The sequence below is a fragment of the Hippocampus bargibanti genome, linkage group LG05 (assembly GCF_051943395.1).
Source record: "Hippocampus bargibanti isolate YZ-2025 linkage group LG05, ASM5194339v1, whole genome shotgun sequence".
NCBI classification, from domain to species: domain Eukaryota; kingdom Metazoa; phylum Chordata; class Actinopteri; order Syngnathiformes; family Syngnathidae; genus Hippocampus; species Hippocampus bargibanti.
Genome location: NC_142738.1, coordinates 4,414,254 through 4,433,588, shown reverse-complemented (window position 1 = coordinate 4,433,588; position 19,335 = coordinate 4,414,254). Strand labels below are relative to the sequence as shown.

The 19,335-nt window shown below is 35.3% G+C and overlaps 1 protein-coding gene across 1 annotated transcript in view; it reads right to left on the bottom strand.

Moving 5' to 3' along the window:
* Positions 1-19,335, bottom strand: part of kitlga (kit ligand a) — a 53,503-nt gene that overhangs the window by 13,974 nt on the left and 20,194 nt on the right. Inside the window, exons 2-4 of the mRNA XM_088996682.1 lie at positions 3,891-4,001; positions 1,804-1,860; positions 236-388 (exon numbers count right to left, since the gene is read on the bottom strand). Coding sequence (XP_088852808.1) covers positions 236-388; positions 1,804-1,860; positions 3,891-4,001 — 321 coding nt within the window. The remainder of the gene's footprint in view (positions 1-235; positions 389-1,803; positions 1,861-3,890; positions 4,002-19,335) is intronic.

Sequence of the window (19,335 nt, the reverse complement as noted above, 5' to 3'; positions counted from 1 at the left end):
TTTGTTTATTTATTTAGTTGTTTATTGTTATATGATTCCCTCATTTATGTTTCATGAATTAGCAAAAAAATGTAAACCATTATTTATTTAATTTATTGTATTTGTATTGTATTGTATTATTCTTTATTTTCTTATATTCACAGCCTTTCAACTTTATCGGAATTGGTGATTTGCAAAAAGAAATCATGGGGAGAGAAAAATAATAATAATAATAATTGAAATGAACAAGTCTTACCACGGAGCCCATGTTGAGCCGTAGCTCTTGGAGCATTTGTATAAATATGCTAATGTCTTTTCTGTTGGACGAAATGTTGCCAAACTTGTGCGCTAAGTCTTGTAAACTCTCCTCCAGGTAGAAAACGTTGAGCTTGACCCAGCACATTCCACCCTAAAAAAGAAACAAACAACAACAAAAAAACAATTGACGCAGAAACATGCGAACGGCGACAAACATAACTTTTCAATGGATCAATAGCTATTTTTTTTCATCTTTTTATTTCTTTTCTGAACGTTTGTCTATTTAATGCTGGTGCATGTGGCTGCCGCTGCTCACTCACAGAAAAACTGATATTGTGACTGTAAAGTGACCTTGAGAGTTTGGAAAGGCGCTTAGAAATTAAATGTATTATTATTATATGAAGCCAACTAGTTATCTAGCTAGCTAACTAATAGATAGCTAATAGATAGCCAGCTAACTAGCGAATAGCTAGCTAGCTGGCTGGATGGATAGGTAATAGATAGCCAGCTAGATAGCCAGATCGCTAATAGCTAGCAAATAATAATAATAATAATGATGATAATATTAATAACACATTTCATTTATAAGCGCCTTTCAAAACTCTAAAGGTCACTTTTCAGTCACAGGATAGGTTTTTCTGTGGATGAGCAGTGGCAACCACACATGCCAGCGTTCAGTCAACTAAAATAGAAAGCTAGCTAATAGATAGCCAGTACATCGACAGCTAGCCAGCTAACTATATAACTAATAGATAACCAGCCTGATAGCTAGCTAGCCAGCCAAATAGCTAATAGATACCTAATAGATAGCTAATAGATAGCTAATAGATAGCAATTACATCGCAAATAGATAGCCAGCGAAATGAACTCCAGCATATAAAAAAAAAACATTTGCGAATTTACTTTGTTAGCATGAAAATGTATCAATGCAATTTTTGACCTTGCATCTTTAACTCATTCCCTTCCTTTCCCGACTTTATTCTGGACTTGAAAACCATGACGTGAAGCGCCATTCCCGAATTTGTTTGGGTTTTGTTTTGTTTTTTTCTTGGAGGGGGCCGATACAGTGCTGGTCAGCCCTCTAGCAATGTTTTACCCTCCCACGAGGGGGCAGTATTTTCCTTTTGTCCATGTTAGCACTTTGCTATGTAAATCAATTATATTTTGTACAACCACCCCCATTTCAAGTTCAGATAACTCCCGACCCATATAACTTAGGAATTAACTTTTTTTTCTGATGAAAAAAGAAAGTCTAAGGTTTCTTAACGCAGAATTGAATGTTTATGTAGTCCTAAAACTCAGTATTCTGTGGGTCCTGCAATTTGAGTGAAAATGACAAAAACCCTGCCACTGGTATGCACACATTTATGCACATCGTCTGGCAATGAATGAGTTAATTTCATATCACTTCATATAACCTTTTAGAGAGATTATGACTCCTCTGAATATGATGTGATTTTCTTCATACAAATCTGCTCGCCAATGTTGCAACATCATTCCAAGTGATTTCAGTGGTGGAAAAGGGACAAAAATAAATAAATATAACATACTAAAATAGAAACATACCTCTTCTTTCGGAACGTAATGTACAGGAATTTTGTAGTCTTTGGGAATATTATGTTTCTGTGGAAGAAACAAGGCACGCAAGCAATGTGAACATTGGAATGCAAACAAAAATGGACATAAATGCCGAAACAGATTACAAGGCTGTCAAGTAAGTTTCTTTGAAGCAACCATTGTCAAGGTCTTTGTGTATCTAATTATCGTACTAATTACGTTGAAGCTCAGTGACTTCTTAAAGCAACGGCGCACAATTAGAAGCAGATGTTCTTTGTGAGTCACAAGGCATTGTTCTCACCGCTTCGTGGACAGCAATTAATTCTTGTATTTTATTTGGGTTAAAAGGAGGCCATTTTAAAGTTGGTATTTCCCTCATTTTTTTTTTATTTTATTTTGATGCAATGTATCGTTTTCTGAATCCTGATTGGTTAAAGGACCGTAGACCAATGTCAACAGTCTCATCGTTGTGGAACCCAAGGCCAGATGTGCTAGATCACAGGTGTCAAAGTCAAGGCCCGCGGGCCAAATCCGGCCCGCCACATCATTTTATTCGGCCGGCGAAAGCAAATCAAACTTGTTAAATTCCATGATGATTGCTAAAATGTGAGCCAAAATTTCATATTTTTGGATGTCAACCACAATAAAAGTCATTATTCTTGACTTCAGATTTGAAAACGAGTTATTCATTAATTTGCTGTGTGCTCTATATGTAATATTTGAAGGGATTTAAACATTTTAATGGGTTGCCCAAATTCATAACGGCCCTCGAGAGGAAACCATAACTACAATGTGGCCCGCGGCAAAAAAATGACTTTGACACCCCTGTCCTAGATGAAGCTGACAGTTTAACTTGCTGTGTCTGTTGAACTGATTGACCCTAGGTTGTCTGTGCTTCAATTGTGTATTCAGTCTCACATGTTGGCTAAGCATATAACAGCCTGACACTTTTAAATATGATAACTTCTTATTATGTCTAATCTCTACCACCAAGTCAAAAAAATAATACCTAAATCAAAAAAAAAAGAAAATATTTGTTTCTTGTGATTTTTTTTTCATAAAAATTTGCAATTGTCATCGAACTTTGAAAAAGTTACATGACATAGAAGGCCTTGACATCAAATGACCACATTAAAGGACAACCGACGTCTCCGGACAAGTTGTGTCCATAATTTGTAAAATGGCTTCAAATGACTTCTACTGAGCGTATTTTAATAAGATTCCACCGCATATAGCTATATTTTACGTTTTAAGACTCCCTCTGAATATTCAGGAAGTCTTGTTTTTGAGTTGGTGACGAGTCTGTACGTGACGTCACGAAAGGACCGCCCCCTGACCGAAAAAGACACATTGTAGCAGTCCTTCCATCAGGTCAATGTATTTTGCTGTACATGTTTGGTCTGAGAACCGTGTTGTACCCAAAAGCCTCCAGAAGAGGGCATCAAAGCTCCATATAAGGAATTTATCAGCCTGTGGAAACGGAGGTGGCCACTGGAGGTCACCATTTTGTGCCTCTTTTTCATGGGTGAGAGAGTTTCCCTCAATGTTGCCTCAAAATGGCACATATAATTCTTTAATCGATTGCAAACATGTATGCTTTCCTCTTCAGAACTATTTGAATCATATTCATAACTGGATGTGTACCAGGAAAGCATATTCTCCGAATCTGAAGCCATTGTTTTGATGAACAAGCAATGCAAGACGTCTTGGCGTGATGTCACGAACTGGGGGCGGGACTTTCTGAAAATGCCCAATTCGCAGCTCAATTTTTTTGCAGATTTTGGACACTTTAAGTCATTTTTATTGGTGTTTTGCATTTGACTAAAAATATCATACTGCGTGTTTTGGGTATTTTAGATGCTATAAAACGTTTTTCTGATGTCAGGTAGGAAACAAAAAAAATGGTGTCGGTTGTCCTTTAAGTCTAACACCGTTAGGGGTGGAAAAAATGGCGACAAAAGTAACATTGTTGTGAATGCAAAATGTGACAAATTTAACTGACTGGAACGAAATTCTGGACTGCAAAAGTTTGAAAGCGGGATGATCATAAAACTAGAAGTCTGTTATTTTTTTTGTTTTGGATGAAAGTAGCTTACCAAAATCGAGAGTCTCGACACGTCATCTGTCACTGGGTTGACGTCAAATTTACTTGAATGCACCCCGAACGTGATCAGCAGCAGTAAATGGACACAGACGCGTATCCGAATCTGACGGAGAAACAAACCAAGAGCACTTGTGTCAGTATTTCAACTTGTCAGGTCACATGAGCCGGGAGTCCATCCTGTTCCAATTATGCTTAAAAGAGGCTGCTGTTCTAAGAATAGAGACAATTGAGGAAAATATGCAGCAGGCCTCACTGAGATGGTTCACACACACACACACACACACACACACACACACACACACACACACACACACACACACACACACACACACACACACACACACACACTCACATACATGTAAAATAATTGTATAACAGTAAAGTCATAAGATTCGGTAAAAGAAGTCCTGACAAAGTGACACAAAAAAAAAGATTATTATGAAGGAAAAAATAGGCTTTCAATGACACAAGAAAATCAAGTCGATCCCCGTTTAACATTTGTATACCGATAACCTCCCCATTTCAAAGTCCCGATTTCACGTACAATGATACCTTGGCTCACGAACTTAATTGGTTCCCAAACAGAGTGTGTAAGGCAAAGTGTGTATCCCAAAAATTAATTTCCCATAGGAAACCATTACAATGAGAATAATCCGTTCCCAGGTCCTCATAAAACATAATTTTCTTCTACTTTCTAAGATCCTAAGCCTTAAAACTACACAAATTATACCTTATTTTATGTATAATAAATTTGCTATGGTATTATAATTAAAGAAATAAATTGTACTGTATAATAAACTTTATAAATAAACTTATTTACCTTTGTGATGGTTGATGTCTTGATGGAATGGAGTGGCCGGTTTCATCAGCATTAAATACTTGACGAGGAACGTAACCTTCTTCTTTCACCATCTTGAGAAATGATCCCTTCTAGGTGCTTTCTCTGCCATAATTTTATCTAATTCCTCATCAATTGTGTTCTGTTGAGCTGGGTTGATAGCTTTTTGTATCAATTGTATGGATGGCTTGTGCGGGTTATTTGTGGAGCCTGATTGATGGGATATTTTAACCTTCCAGTCTACACTCTGCTTTGGAACTACCAAAGTTGAAACAAGTCCAAATTTCACTGTTTTCTATCCATTTTCTCACCATTTCACTTTTGTTTTTTTTTTACTTTTGTTTTGCGTCTGCGTTCTTGCGACTTGTTTGTGGAGCCTGATTGATGGGCTATTTTAACCTTGCAGTCTACATTCTGCCTTTGAACAATCAAAGTTGAAACTCTCTCACTGTCGTCTGCCTGTCCCTTTAATGTTTAAACCACCTCCCCTCACTGCTGCGTTCTTGACCAATCGCGTGGCTTTAACCCACGACTGGGGGCAGGGAATAGAGGAGCAAAACAAGCCGGCTGCCATTTTCTTGTCAGGAGAATGGGCTCGTTCGCGAACAATACAAAACTCATTGTGGCAACTCCGTGTGTATCCCGAAAAATACTTCGTATGCCAAGGTAAAATTTACATAAATTTAACGTTCGTAAAAAGTTCGTAAGCCAAGGGGTTCGTAAACCAAGGTATCACTGTATGTAGTACAGACAGAGGTATCACTGTATAACAAAACTGGGGTTGAAAAACATGATGTCACAGGATGAATGAGAGTGATCAAAATATCAAACATTAAAATCCAAAACTAATCGCTGGACAGGTAATCCAGACGGCCCATTTATCAGGCTGACATTTTGTTGTGGCGCCATGACGGCGTATCATTGCGCATTCGAGTTCAACTTTTCTCAGATGACAATTAAAGGACAACCGACATCTCCAGACAAGTTGTGTCCATAATTTGTAAAATCTCTTCAAATCACGTCTACTGAGCACATTTTACAAAGATTCCACGGCATATAGCTATATTTTACATTTTGAGACTGGCGCTGAATATTCAAGAAGTCTTGTTTTCGAGTAGATGACGATGCAGGTCAGGAACGCCCCTGACCGAGAAAGCGACACACAATGCATTTTGGGTAATTTGTTTGGTCTGAAAACTTCATGTTGATGTGTGTTGATGGCGAAATTAGAAGGAAAACACATAAATAACGCAATGGTGAATCGTTGCGTGTTGCACCAAGACTCCTATTTGATACTAGTTGACACAAATTCCCAGCAGACAAATCAGCCCATTTCCAACGGAGCTCGGGCGCCATCTTGTGCATTTTCTGGGACGCTACATTTGAGTCCAGACGCCTCAAAATGACACAGAAGGACTTCTTTAATTGATTGCAAACATTTATGCTTTCCTCTTCAGAACTATTTGAATCATATTCATAACTGGATGAGTAACAAGAAAACATCTTCTCCGAATCTGAAGCCATTGTTTTGGATCTAGAACAAGGCAAAACGTCCTGGCGTGATGTCACGAACAAGGGGGCGGGACCTTATAAAACTCGCCATTTCCGGGATCATTTTGAAGTAGTTTTGGGACACTTTAACTCATTTTTATTGGTGTTTTGCATTTGACTAAAAATATTAGCCTGCGTGTTTTGGGTATTTTAGAAGCTATAAAACGTTTTTCGGATGTCAGTTGGGAAACAAAAAAAATGGTGTCGGTTGTCCTTTAATAGTTAGATAATCCGCAAAGTGCAAATCGTTCCAATCAGATATTTCCAAAACCACAATCCCATGTCAACAGACATGTCACAAGACATCCGTCGCTTTAAGCAAAACAAATTCATGTAGTTCCTAAAAATGATACACAGAACCCTGGTGAGTGAAGTTTTGCTTTTTTTTTCACGCGTGCGGATTACAAAATATGATCTTGTCAAAATCTTGTCATACAAGAACAATTGCTTTTTAAAGCAAGTATGCGGCAAGAGGCGTGGTTGGACAATTTCCCTTCACACCTTCGGGATTGTATAATTGCCCTTTACACAGGCATGGTCCTGTCTCTGGAAATTGTCCCGCTTGACTTTCTTCCTCAATTCCATTGAAGGCGTAGTAAATCGACGATTTTAGCCACCTCAGCCTTTTACATAGAACCAATCAGGCATTTGTAAGCCCACCCCTTTGTTTTAAATAAAATGCAATACACAACTCATCCACTAGGGGTGAAAATGATGTAGTAATAATAAAAGTCGGAATTCAGAGTTAAAAGTCGGAATTCAGAGTTAAATGTGTGTGCGGTACTTCCGGGTTGAGTGACCGCTAGTGCGTCTGGCTGCCGCTGCTCACCCGTAGAAAAACATTTTTGGTCTTATGCTGTAAAATGTCCTTGAGAGTTTTGAAAGGCGCTAACGAATTGCATGTATTATTATTATTAATAATAACCACTCACTTTGCTATCACTTTGCTGCTGTGAAATGTAAATTTCTCCACTGCGAGACTAATAAAGGCAAATCCAAATAATAATATTAATAATAATAATAATAATAATAATAATAATAATAATAATAATAATAATAATAATATAATAATAATACAGTTCATTTATAAGCGCCTTTCAAAACTCTCTAGGTCACTTTACAGTCACAGGATAAATAAATACATAAATAAATGTGAATTTGTAAATTTGTAAATAAATATGCAAATGCACAAATACGTGGATGAATAAATAAATTACTAAATAAATAAATAAACAAATAAATACATAAATGTGAATTTGTAAATAAATATGCAAATGCACAAATACATAGACAAATTAATGAGTGAATAAACAAACAAATAAATAAATACATGTGAATTTGTAAATACTTATGCAAATGCATAAATACATCGATAAATTAATGAGTGAATAAATAAATAAATTTGAATTTGTAAATTTGTAAATACATATGCAGATGCACAAATACATAGACAAATGAATGAATAAATAAATAAATGTGAATTTGTAAATAATTATGCAAATGCATAAATACATAGATAAATTAACGAGTGAATAAATAAATAAATGTGAATTGTTGAATTTGTAAATAAATATGCAAATGCACAAATACGTGGCTAAAAATATATTACTAAATAAATTACTAAATAAATAAATTTGAATTTGTAAATTTGTAAATAAATATGCAAATGCACAAATACATAGACAAATGAATGAATAAATAACTAAATAAATGTGAATTTGTAAATAATTATGCAAATGCATAAATAAATATTGTTCAAACAACAATTAAAATAACTACAAAATACACAATGAGCAGATAATTTATTTTTTCTCCCAAAAAAACCGCTCCTGCAAATGGATTTTTAATTTTTTTTTACTGAATTCACCAGTTTATTCTTCGCTCGTCGTACAAGCAAAACGACAAGATCAAATCAGTTGTTGTGATTTCGAGCAAACCATTTCAGCGACTTTATAAAACCCAAAATGGTCAAACGGCATCAATATCATTGGTGACAAAAATATTTGATAAATATATCAACATCGGATATTGATAAATATCCGATGTTGTTCCCGGGATCTGTTGCAACCATTGATACGGGAGGACTTTTTTAATCAATTGCGAACATGTATGCTTTCTTCTTCAGAACTATTTGAATCGTATTCATAACTGGATGAGTAACAAGAAAGCATCTTCTCCGAATCTGAAACTCGGCATCTCTGAGGTCATTTTGAAGTAGTTTTGGGACACTTTAACTCATTTTTATTGGTGTTTTGCATTTGACTAAAAATATCATACTGCGTGTTTTGGGTATTTTAGATGCTAGAAAACGTTTTTCTGATGTCAGTTAGGAAACCAAAAAATGGTGTCGGTTGTCCTTTAATGTCAGCAAGTCTCCCACGCTGACCTGAGAACCGCTAAACAGAACGGCTAATCGCTCACGCTATTTGCTTTTATTTCTCTATTTTGACTTTTTGAACAATTTTGAATGAGGGAATGTCGTAACACTGTAACAACATTCCCTCGATAAGCATCCAAGCAACCTCACCCACTCAACTGGCTTCTTTCACATCAATCTAAATTGAAGCTTGAGAGCTAGCGGCTGTTTGGTCGAGTTCCATTTTGGAAAGCATTTCCGGACCACCGGCGGTGGCGCCTCCCTGAGGCCTGCTCGCATCCCATCGGTTGCGACATGAAGCGAGTAACTGCGCGGTCTGGCCTTTGTTTCGCAAAAAAAAAAAAAGAAAAGAAAAGAAAAGAAAAGATCAGTGTCTCGTCCAAGGACAGCCCGGCATTAACGTTTTCAAACGCACGCGTTAGCTTGATAAAAGCAAGACTGTTGGATTGTCATCTTCTTGGCAAAGACTTAAAAAAAAAATACTGTTAGTGTCTATAAAAACACCTACAGAAGGATTGTATTGGGTATTCTAATGTTGGCATTTGTATTTATTTATTTATTTATTTATGTATTTATTCATTTATAATTATAATAAAAATAATACATTTCATTTCTAAGCGCCTTTTAAAACTTTCAAGGTCACTTGAAAGTCACATAAGTCTGACTGTGGGTGAGCAGCAGCAGCCACACGTGCCAGCGTTCACTCAACCCGTATGTAACTGAAATAGATAGAAAGCTAGCTAATATTTAGCTAATAGCTAGCCAGCTAGATAGCTAATATATAGCCAGCTAAATAGCCAGCAAGACAGCTGATAGATAGGATATATCTAGGTAGCTAGCTAGATAGCAAATAGATAGCCAGCTAGGTAACTAGCTAGATACCCACCTACCTACCTATCAATCTATTTTTTATTTAGTTGCGTATTTGTTTATTTATTTATTTATTTGTTTGTTTGTTTATGTTTGTGTTTGCTTATTTGTTTATTATTATTCTTTGTTACTGTATTGGGTATACTAATGTTGGCATTTTAATTAATTTATCTATTTAATTATAATAATAATAAAAATAATACATTTCTAAGCGCTTTTTAAAACTTTCAAGGTCACTTTACAGTCACATAAGTTTTGCTGTGGGTGAGCAGCAGCAGCAGATAGAAAGCTAGCTAATATATAGCTAATAGCTAGCCAGCTAGATAGCTAATAGCCAGCTAGATAGCTAATATATAGCCAGCTAAATAGCCAGCAAGACAGCTGATAGATAGCCTATATATAGCTAGCTAGGTAGCTAGCTAGATAGCAAATAGATAGCCAGCTAGGTAGCTAGCTAGATACCCACCTACCTAGCGCTTTTTAAAACTTTCAAGGTCACTTTACAGTCACATAAGTTTTGCTGTGGGTGATATATAGCTAATATATAGCTAATAGCTAGCCAGCTAGATAGCGAGTCAGCTAGATAGCTAATAGCCAGCTAGATAGCTAATATATAGCCAGCTAGGTAGCTAGCTAGATACCTACCTACCTATCAATGTATTTTATATTTAGCCACTTTGTCTTTCATGAGGTGAAAACGAGCGGCATGAAATTCACTTTACAAGTCACTTTACGGTTCATTAGACTCTAAACTGATCGCATAAACACTGTCGGTAATTTTGATTAAAGAGTAAATACCTGCCAAGGCCAATAGAACACGTTAGCTTCAATTTTGCCAGAGCCAAACCGTCTTTTGAGAAGTTGGCAGTGAAGTGAACTGCTGTAAAACTCTTGCTTCAAGTACAACGCAATAACGGTAAACCAGAAGTAGCCAGAAAATGACATTTCCAATGAAATTTCCAATGAAGACGTTTTATTATTATTATTATTATTATTATTATTATTATTATTATTATTATTATTATTATTATTATTGTTTTTTAATGATTATTATTATTGTTATTATTAGTATGATGACGATGATGATTATTATTATTATTAATAATAATAATAATTATAATAATAATTTTAATCATTATTATTATTAGTATGATGATGATGATTATTATTATTATTAATAATAATAATAATAATAATAATAATAATAATAATAATAATAATTTTAATCATTATTATTATTGAATTATTAATTTTTAGTTATTTTTTATTTAGTTATTAATTATTAGTATGATGATGATTATTATTATTGCTTTTATGATTATGATTATTATTAATATTATTATTACTGTTATCATTGTTATTGTTACTTTTATCATTGTTATTATTATTATTATTATCATTATTATTACCATTACTTTTATCATTGTTATTGTATTATACTATTATTATGATTATATTATGATTACTATCATTATTATTATTATGATTATTTTATTATTACGATTATATTACGATTATTATTATACTATTATTATGATTATATTCCGATTATCATCATTATTATTATGATTATTTTATTATTATGATTATATTACGATTATTATTATACTATTATTATGATTATATTCCGATTATCATCATTATTATTATGATTATTTTATTATTATGATTATATTATGATTATTATTATACTATTATTATGATTATATTCCGATTATCATTATTATTATTATTATTATTATTATTATACTATTATTATGATTATATTCCGATTATCATCATTATTATTAGGATTATTTTATTATTATGATTATATTCCGATTATCATCATTATTATTATTAGGATTATTTTATTATTATGATTACATTACGATTATTTTTATGATTATTTTATGATTATTATTGTTGTTTTTCAGTCGTCTTTTCTGCCTCTGAAATATAAAAGCCTTTTTGATTCCTTTGGTGACCTCAAAACTCCTGTTTTCAGCAAAACAAGACAGTGGTGGAGATCAGCTGACTTTGGAAAATCATGATCAACAACTTTGCTTATTTACTGAACTTTGCTAGTTGTTGTTCCCAAAAAATTACACAGTCGATTTTTCAATGTCAAAATCCTCAAATATCACATTTCTGTAATACATTTCTTGGATGAAAACAACCAACTGGCTAGCTAACATAATGCAGGTAACAAATCAGAAAATCGGGGGGGGAAAGGGTCCCCCCCCCCCCACCTGTCCCCGCCCCCTTAACGGCACTAATCAGCCAATCAGAACGCCTGCAAGGTTTGATCTGAAAGTGTCGACTTTTCACATCAACATCACAAGTTAACCTACGATGATCGACCATTTCAGCCATGGTTTCCCAACATGCACTGCAGGTTAGGTGACGGCTGACGCTAAAGTGAAAGCTAACAAAACAACAATTCCCAAATGGCTATCAACAAGTTCAGCCCTGCCGGGAATGATGTTCTTTTTGGATTGCCACAACTGGTTTCGCAGCGACTTGTTGCAATTTGCACGAAAAGCGCTTAGGTTCACACTTTGCGTCGCTCACAACAGGAAGAACGGCGAGAGGCGGTCCCCCTGTCCGAGGTGGCAGGAAAGGCGAAAACAAAGCCGTAAAAACAAAACAAAACAAAAAAAAAACAGAGCAGGCGGGATGTTACTCCATTTCGAAGCGTTGTTTTAGGGATGTCGTGAAAAGGGGGAAAAAAACTGCAAGTCTTGCTTTAATGTTTGGAAAGCATCCAAAACACGTGGAAGCTTCTAGAACAATACAAAATTCACGTAAACCTCCTTTCATAACGTCCGTCAAGACTGGTACAGACGAGGATGACGTGACGATTTCTTGATTCTAGAATAAAAACGGGGGGCCAATGCGATAATAATAATAATAATAATAAGAATAATAAGAATAATAAGAATAATAATAATAAAAAATGTCATTTATAAGAGCCTTTCAAAGCTTTCAAAGTCACTTTTGAAAGGCGCTTAGAAATGAAATGTATTATTACCCAAAATACAATACATATTGATTTAGATAGTGATTTAATATCATAATAATGGTATGAAATCAGTATTTAGTGTTTATCTAGCTATCTAGCTAGCTAGTTATTTGCTATCTAGCTACCTGGCTGGCTATCTATCTGGCTGGCTAGCTATCTAGCTGGATAGCTATTAGCTATCTTTCGGATCCGGTGACTGTAAAGTGACCTTGAAAGTTTTAAAAGGCGCTTAGAAATGAAATGTATTATTATTATTATTATTATTATTATTATTATTATTATTATTATTATTATTATAAATAAATAAATAAATAAATAAATAAATAATCATTGATAGGTAGGTAGGTAGATATCTAGCTAGCTACCTAGCTGGCTATCTATTTGCTGTCTAGCTAGCTACCTAGCTGGCTATCTATTTGCTATCTAGCTAGCTACCTAGCTAGCTATATATAGGCTATCTATCAGCTGTCTTGCTGGCTATTTAGCTGGCTATATATTAGCTATCTAGCTGGCTAGCTATATATTAGCTAGCTTTCTATGTGCTGCTATTATTATTATTATTATTATTATTATTATTATTATTATTATTATTATTATTATTATTATTATTATTATATGGCTATCTAGCTAGCTATCTATTAGCTAGTTAGCGAGTTTTCTATGTATTTGAGTTACCTCATCAGCATAACTAAGCCTAAGCACGAAGCGAATACACACAGGAAGCCGTGACTTCTTCTGTTTTATGAAATGCAAACAGGTGAAGAGAAACGTGACGGAAAACCTTTGACGGTATTTGCCTTTCGTGACAGCAAGGACAGGCACAAGCATCGAAAAAAAGCGATACGGCTAGTTAGCTGCTTTCATTAACATCAGTGTTAGCACGCTACTTGCTTATAGCAGTACTGACCGATTATTTTAAGGCTAGCGATGATGATTTCATTTGCATTAGCACATAAAGCAGTTTATGGGAACATGAAATATTGCATTTGGATTGGATTGGATTTGCCTTTATTAGTCTCGCAGTGGAGAAATTTACATTTCACAACAACAAAGTTATGAAAGGAAGGAAAGTTGATAAACAAGATGTATTCGGAGCAGGAATTTACATGTGATCTTATTGTCGGACCAATCGCAAGGAGTCATCTGACTATCAAAATAAACGATTGTGAAAGTGCTTAGCTTAGCCTTAGCCTCAGGTTTGTCACGCTTCATCAGTAGAATGCCACGTTGTCTTTTTTTTTTTTTTTTTTTGACGGGTTACAAGGGGCCGTAGCGTCGAGGTTTCTCTCGTAAGCCCTCGATGGTGGTTTGTAAAATAGTTTTGCATTAAATAATATGGGCGCAATTAAAATCTATATATATATCATTTATATACAGCCAACATAAAAGGACAATAAAAACAACAAAGCAGTTGCCCGTGCCTGAACCTTCTTGGGTTCACTTAGAAGCGCTAATCGGATTGTAGATCACATAAATCTGACATCCCTGCATGTGTGTAACACTTGTCGCTCTTTCGCGCTCTTGTGTCATGCAACGATGTAACAGTAAGGCAAGTATGCGGTGTCTATCATTTCACAAAAGGTGTTGAAGCAAAAGATTTTTACCCTTAGGCCATATTCAATCCAAGGCATTTTTATTCATTGTTCATTTGTATTTTGCCTTGACTATTTTTCCCCATTTAAAGGACAACCGACACCATTTTTTTTGTTTCTAAACTGACACCAGAAAAAAAAACGTTTTAGAGCATCTAAAATACCCAAAACACGCAGACTGATATTTTTAGTCAATGAAAAACACCATTAAAAATGAGTTAAAGTGTCCCAAAACTACAGTAAAGTCTCGTTATATCGATATCGGATATATCGATAGTCCCGGTTATATCGATATTTTTTCGGACTCCCTTGAATATCGATATAACGAGACTTTACTGTACTTCAAAATGACCTCGGAGATGACCATAATGAACATTTTTAGCTTTATGAATTTCATAAGAATTAATTTATATTATTGTCTTTTTATTGGCTTTATTTATTTGCCAACAAAAACATTTGGCCATAATCTATTCTAATTCTATTCTAATCACATCTATTGAATAATTGATAAAACATACAGTGATACCTTGGCTTACGAACTTAATTTGTTCCCAAACAGAGTATGTAAGGCGAAAAGTGTGTATCCCAAAAAATAATTTTCCATAGCAAATCATTAAAATTAGAATAATCCATTCCCAGGTTCCCATAAAACATAATTTTCTACTTTCTAATTTTCTAAGCCTTAAAACTACACAAAATATACCTTATTTTATGTATAATAAATGTGCTATAATCAAAGAAATAAACTGTACTGTATAATAAAGTCATTTTATTTACCTTTGTGATGGTCGTTGATGGCTTGATGGAATGGAGTGACCGTTTCATCAGCATTAAACACTTGATGAGGAACGTAACCTTCTTCTTTCACCATCTTAAGGAATGATCCCTTGTAGGTGCTTTCTCTGCGATAATTTTACCTTGTTCCTCATGAAATGTGTTCTGTTTAGCTGGGTTGATTGCATGATGTTTGGATTGGATTTGCCTTTATTAGTCTCACAGTGGAGAAATTTACATTTCACAGCAGCAAAGTGATGAAAGGAATGAAAGTAGAAAAACAAAATACATGAGCTGCTGGAAAGGCAGCCTGATGGGATAATTTAACCTTGCAGTCGACACTCTGCCTTTAAACTATTAAAGTTGAAACTCTCTCACTGTCGTCTGCCTCTCTCTTTAATGTTTAAACCACCCCCCCTCTCACTGCTGCGTTCTTGACCAATCACGTGGCTTTAACCGACGACTGGGGGCGGGGAATCGAAGACAAAAACAGTCGGCTACCATTTTGTTGTGAGAAGAACGGGCTCGTTCGCGAACGACCCATCACTCATTGAGGCAGCTCCGTGCACGAAAAAAGTTTGTATGCCAAGGTAAAATTTTCATAAATATAACGTTCGTAAACCGAAAAGTTCGTAAGCCAAAGGGTTCGTAAACTGAGGTATCACTGGACTTTATATTGGTGATTAAAGCAATTATCGATTTCTGGTTGGATCCATTTTGATTTTGATGTGATCAATTTCTGAGCATCATCAAAGACCAAATTGTGATGATGAAAATCAACAGCTTGTAAGTATCTGGCCAATTTTTGGATTTGTGAAGAATTTGGGGTTGTTGTTGTTTTCGCTACAGTGCAAAATGGCCAAACACCAAACAAGCACGAAAGTACAACTTTTATTGTGTCACGCTGGTATGCGGGACTGCGTGCAAAGCTATTTTCGCCAGTTGGATTTCTCGGAAGATGCTTAATTGGAATGTACGATCGGAGCCAAGATGAGAGATGCGCAGGCCTTTAATTAGCGAACCAGTCACAAGTTCAAGTCACTCAAAGAGGTTCAAGTCGCGCATATGATCTGTTTTAATCAAATCAATTATTGAATTAATTTCGACTCACTTTTGCAACACAGACGTGGAATCAATCACATTTTTGGAGGTTACAGTACAGTGATACCTCGGTTTACGAACCCCTTGGTATACGAACATTTCGGTTTACGAAAGTTACATTGATGACAATTTTACCTTGGCATACGAACTTTTTTCGTACACGGAGCTGCCTCAATGAGTGATGTGTCGTTCGCGAATGAGCCCGTTCTCCTAACAAGAAAATGGCAGCCGTTTTTTTTGTCTTCTATTGCCCGCCCCCAGTCGTCGGTTAAAGCCACGTGATTGGTCGACAACGCAGCAGTGAGTTGGAGGGGGGGGGGGTTAATTACTAAAGAGACAGGCAGGCGACAGAGTGAGAAAATGGATACAGAAAACAGTGAAATTTGGATTCGTTTCAACTTTGATAGTTCAAAGGCAGAGTGTAGACTACAAGGTTAAAATATCCCATCAATCAGGCTCCACAAATAAGCCGCAAAAGCCATTTGTACACTTGATGCAAAAAGCTATCAACCCAGCTAAACAGAACACAATTGATGAGGAACTAGATAAAATTATCGCAGAGAAAGCACCTACAAGGGATCATTCCTCAAGATGGTGAAAGAAGAAGGCTACATTCCTCATCAAGTGTTTAATGCTAATGAAACCGGCCACTCCATACCATCAAGCCATCAACAACCATCACAAAGGTAAATAAAATGACTTTATTATACAGTGCAGTTTATTTCTTTGATTATAGCACATTTATTATACATAAAATAAGGTATATTTTGTGTAGTTTTAAGGCTTAGCAAATTAGAAAGTAGAAAATTATGTTTTATGGGGACCTGGCAACAGATTATTCTCATTTTAATGGTTTCCTATGGGAAATTAATTTTTAGAATACACACTTTTCGCCTTATACACTCTGTCTGGGAACCAATTAAGTTCATAAGCCAAGGTATCAGTATGTCCAAATTTACTGCTGCTGTACAATATCAGAGTTCTTATCTTAAAGGACAACCGACGCCTCCGGACAAGTTGTGTCCATAATTTGTAAAATCACTTCAAATGACTTCTACTGAGCATAGTTTACAAAGATTCCACCGCGTATAGCTATATTTTACGTTTTAAGACTCGCGCTGAATATTCAGGAAGTCTTGTTTTTGAGTTGGTGACGAGTCCGTACGTGACGTCACTAAAGGAACGCCCCTGACCGAAAAAAAAAAAAAATGACGCATTGTAGCAGTCCTTCCATCACGTCAATGTATTTTGCTGTACTTGTTTGGTCTGAAAACCTCATGTTGCACCCAAAAGCCGCCAGAAGAGGGCTTCCAAGCTCCATATAAGGACTTTATCAGCCTGTGGAAACGGAGGTGGCGACAGGAGGTCGCCATTTTGTGCCTCTTTTCAGTGAGACATTTGCCCTCAATGTTGCCTCAAAATGGCACGGAATATATTCTTTAATCGATTGCAAACATGTATGCTTTCCTCTTCAGAACTATTTGAATCATATTCATAACTGGATGTGTAACAAGAAAGCATATTCTCCGAATCTGAAGCCATTGTTTTGATTCTCCAGCAATGCAAGACGTCTTGGCGTGACGTCACGAACTGGGGGCGGGACTTTCTGAAAATGCCCAATTTGTAGCTCAATTTTTTTGCAGATTTTGGACACACATTAAGTCATTTTTATTGGTGTTTTGCATTTGAATAAAAATATCATACTGCGTGTTTTGGGTATTTTAGATGCTATAAAACATTTTTCTGATGTCAGTTAAGAAACAAAAAAGTGACGTCGGTTGTCCTTTAAACAATCTTGATATCATCAGAATATCGCTCGGGAGGAAAAACAAAATCTTTAAGATATCTTGCCACATCAAAGAGAATGGTTTCTTACTCCCTTCAGGCGCCTATCGAATAATTTGTGTCGCATAGGCTTAAATTCCCAAAAGAGAGAACGAAAAAGTTGAGAAAGCAGAAGATAATAAGATGGAAAAAAGAGCAAAGAAGATTAAAAAAAAAACATGTATCATGTTATGATTGTAGCTGGCTAACGCGACGTTGCCCCCGCCCACCAAATTTGAAAAATGGCCTTTCTTTGTCAAAACATGCATGCTAACATTTATATAATCAATTTCATATCACAAAATGAAGGATCAAACTAGCGTGGTTTGGCTACTTGCATTTTTAGTAATACAGGATAGCCAATGCAACCGCAATAAAATGTTTGTGGTTTGGAAGACAATATTTAATAATAAAAAAATAAAAATAAAAACATAAAAATTAAAAAACATTTTTTTTTGACAATGTGGGAAAAATGACAGTTTGGCCAATGTAATTATGGGCAACATGCCTTTGGCATTGTTCATCCTAACTGACTCAACACACTTTTACTCCGCTACATTCAGAGACATGATTTTCATTCCAAAGAAACTGGTACAATCTGTAAACGTTATGTCGTTGAATTAAACATTTATGTTATTAAGACATTATATAATTTATTATATCATTTATTTAATTTATTGACCATAATGAACATGTTAAACTGAAAAGAATGTCATAAGAATGAGACGTCAAGTTCTTTTGTTCCGCTATAATTAGTTGAAATATTATTTTCTTTTTATTGGCTTTATTTATTTGCCAACAAAAACATTTGGCCTTCTATTGAAGAATTGATAACACATACAGTGATACCTCGGCTTATAAACTTAATTGGTTCCCAGACAGAGTGTGTGAGGCGAAAAGTGTGGATCCCAAAAATTAATTTCCCATAGGAAACCATTAAAATGAGAATAATCCGTTCCCATGTCCCCATAAAATATAATTTTACCGATCCATGCACACCAAATCCAGAAGGCATTTATAATAATAATAATAATAATAATAATAATAATAATAATAATACATTAATACATTTGCCTCAAGGTCACTTTACAGTCACATGATAAGTTTTTCTGTGGGTGACACACGCCAGCTTTCATTCAACCCGGAATAACTCAAAAAGATAGACTGCTAGCTAGCTAATAGACAGTTACAGCTAATAGATAGCTAGCTCGCTAGCTAATACGTTTCCCGACTAATATTTATAATAATAATAATAATACATTTCATTTATAAGTGCTTTTCAAAACTCTCATGGTTACTTTACAGTCACATAAGTTTTTCTGTGGGTGAGCAGCGGCAGCCATACACGCCAGCTTTCACTCAACCCGGAATAACTCAAAGAGATAGACTGCTAGCTAGCTAGCTAATAGATAGTTACAGCTAATAGATAGCTAGCTCGCTAGCTAATACGTTTCCTGACTAATATTTATCATAATAATAATGCATTTCATTTCTAAGCACCTTTCA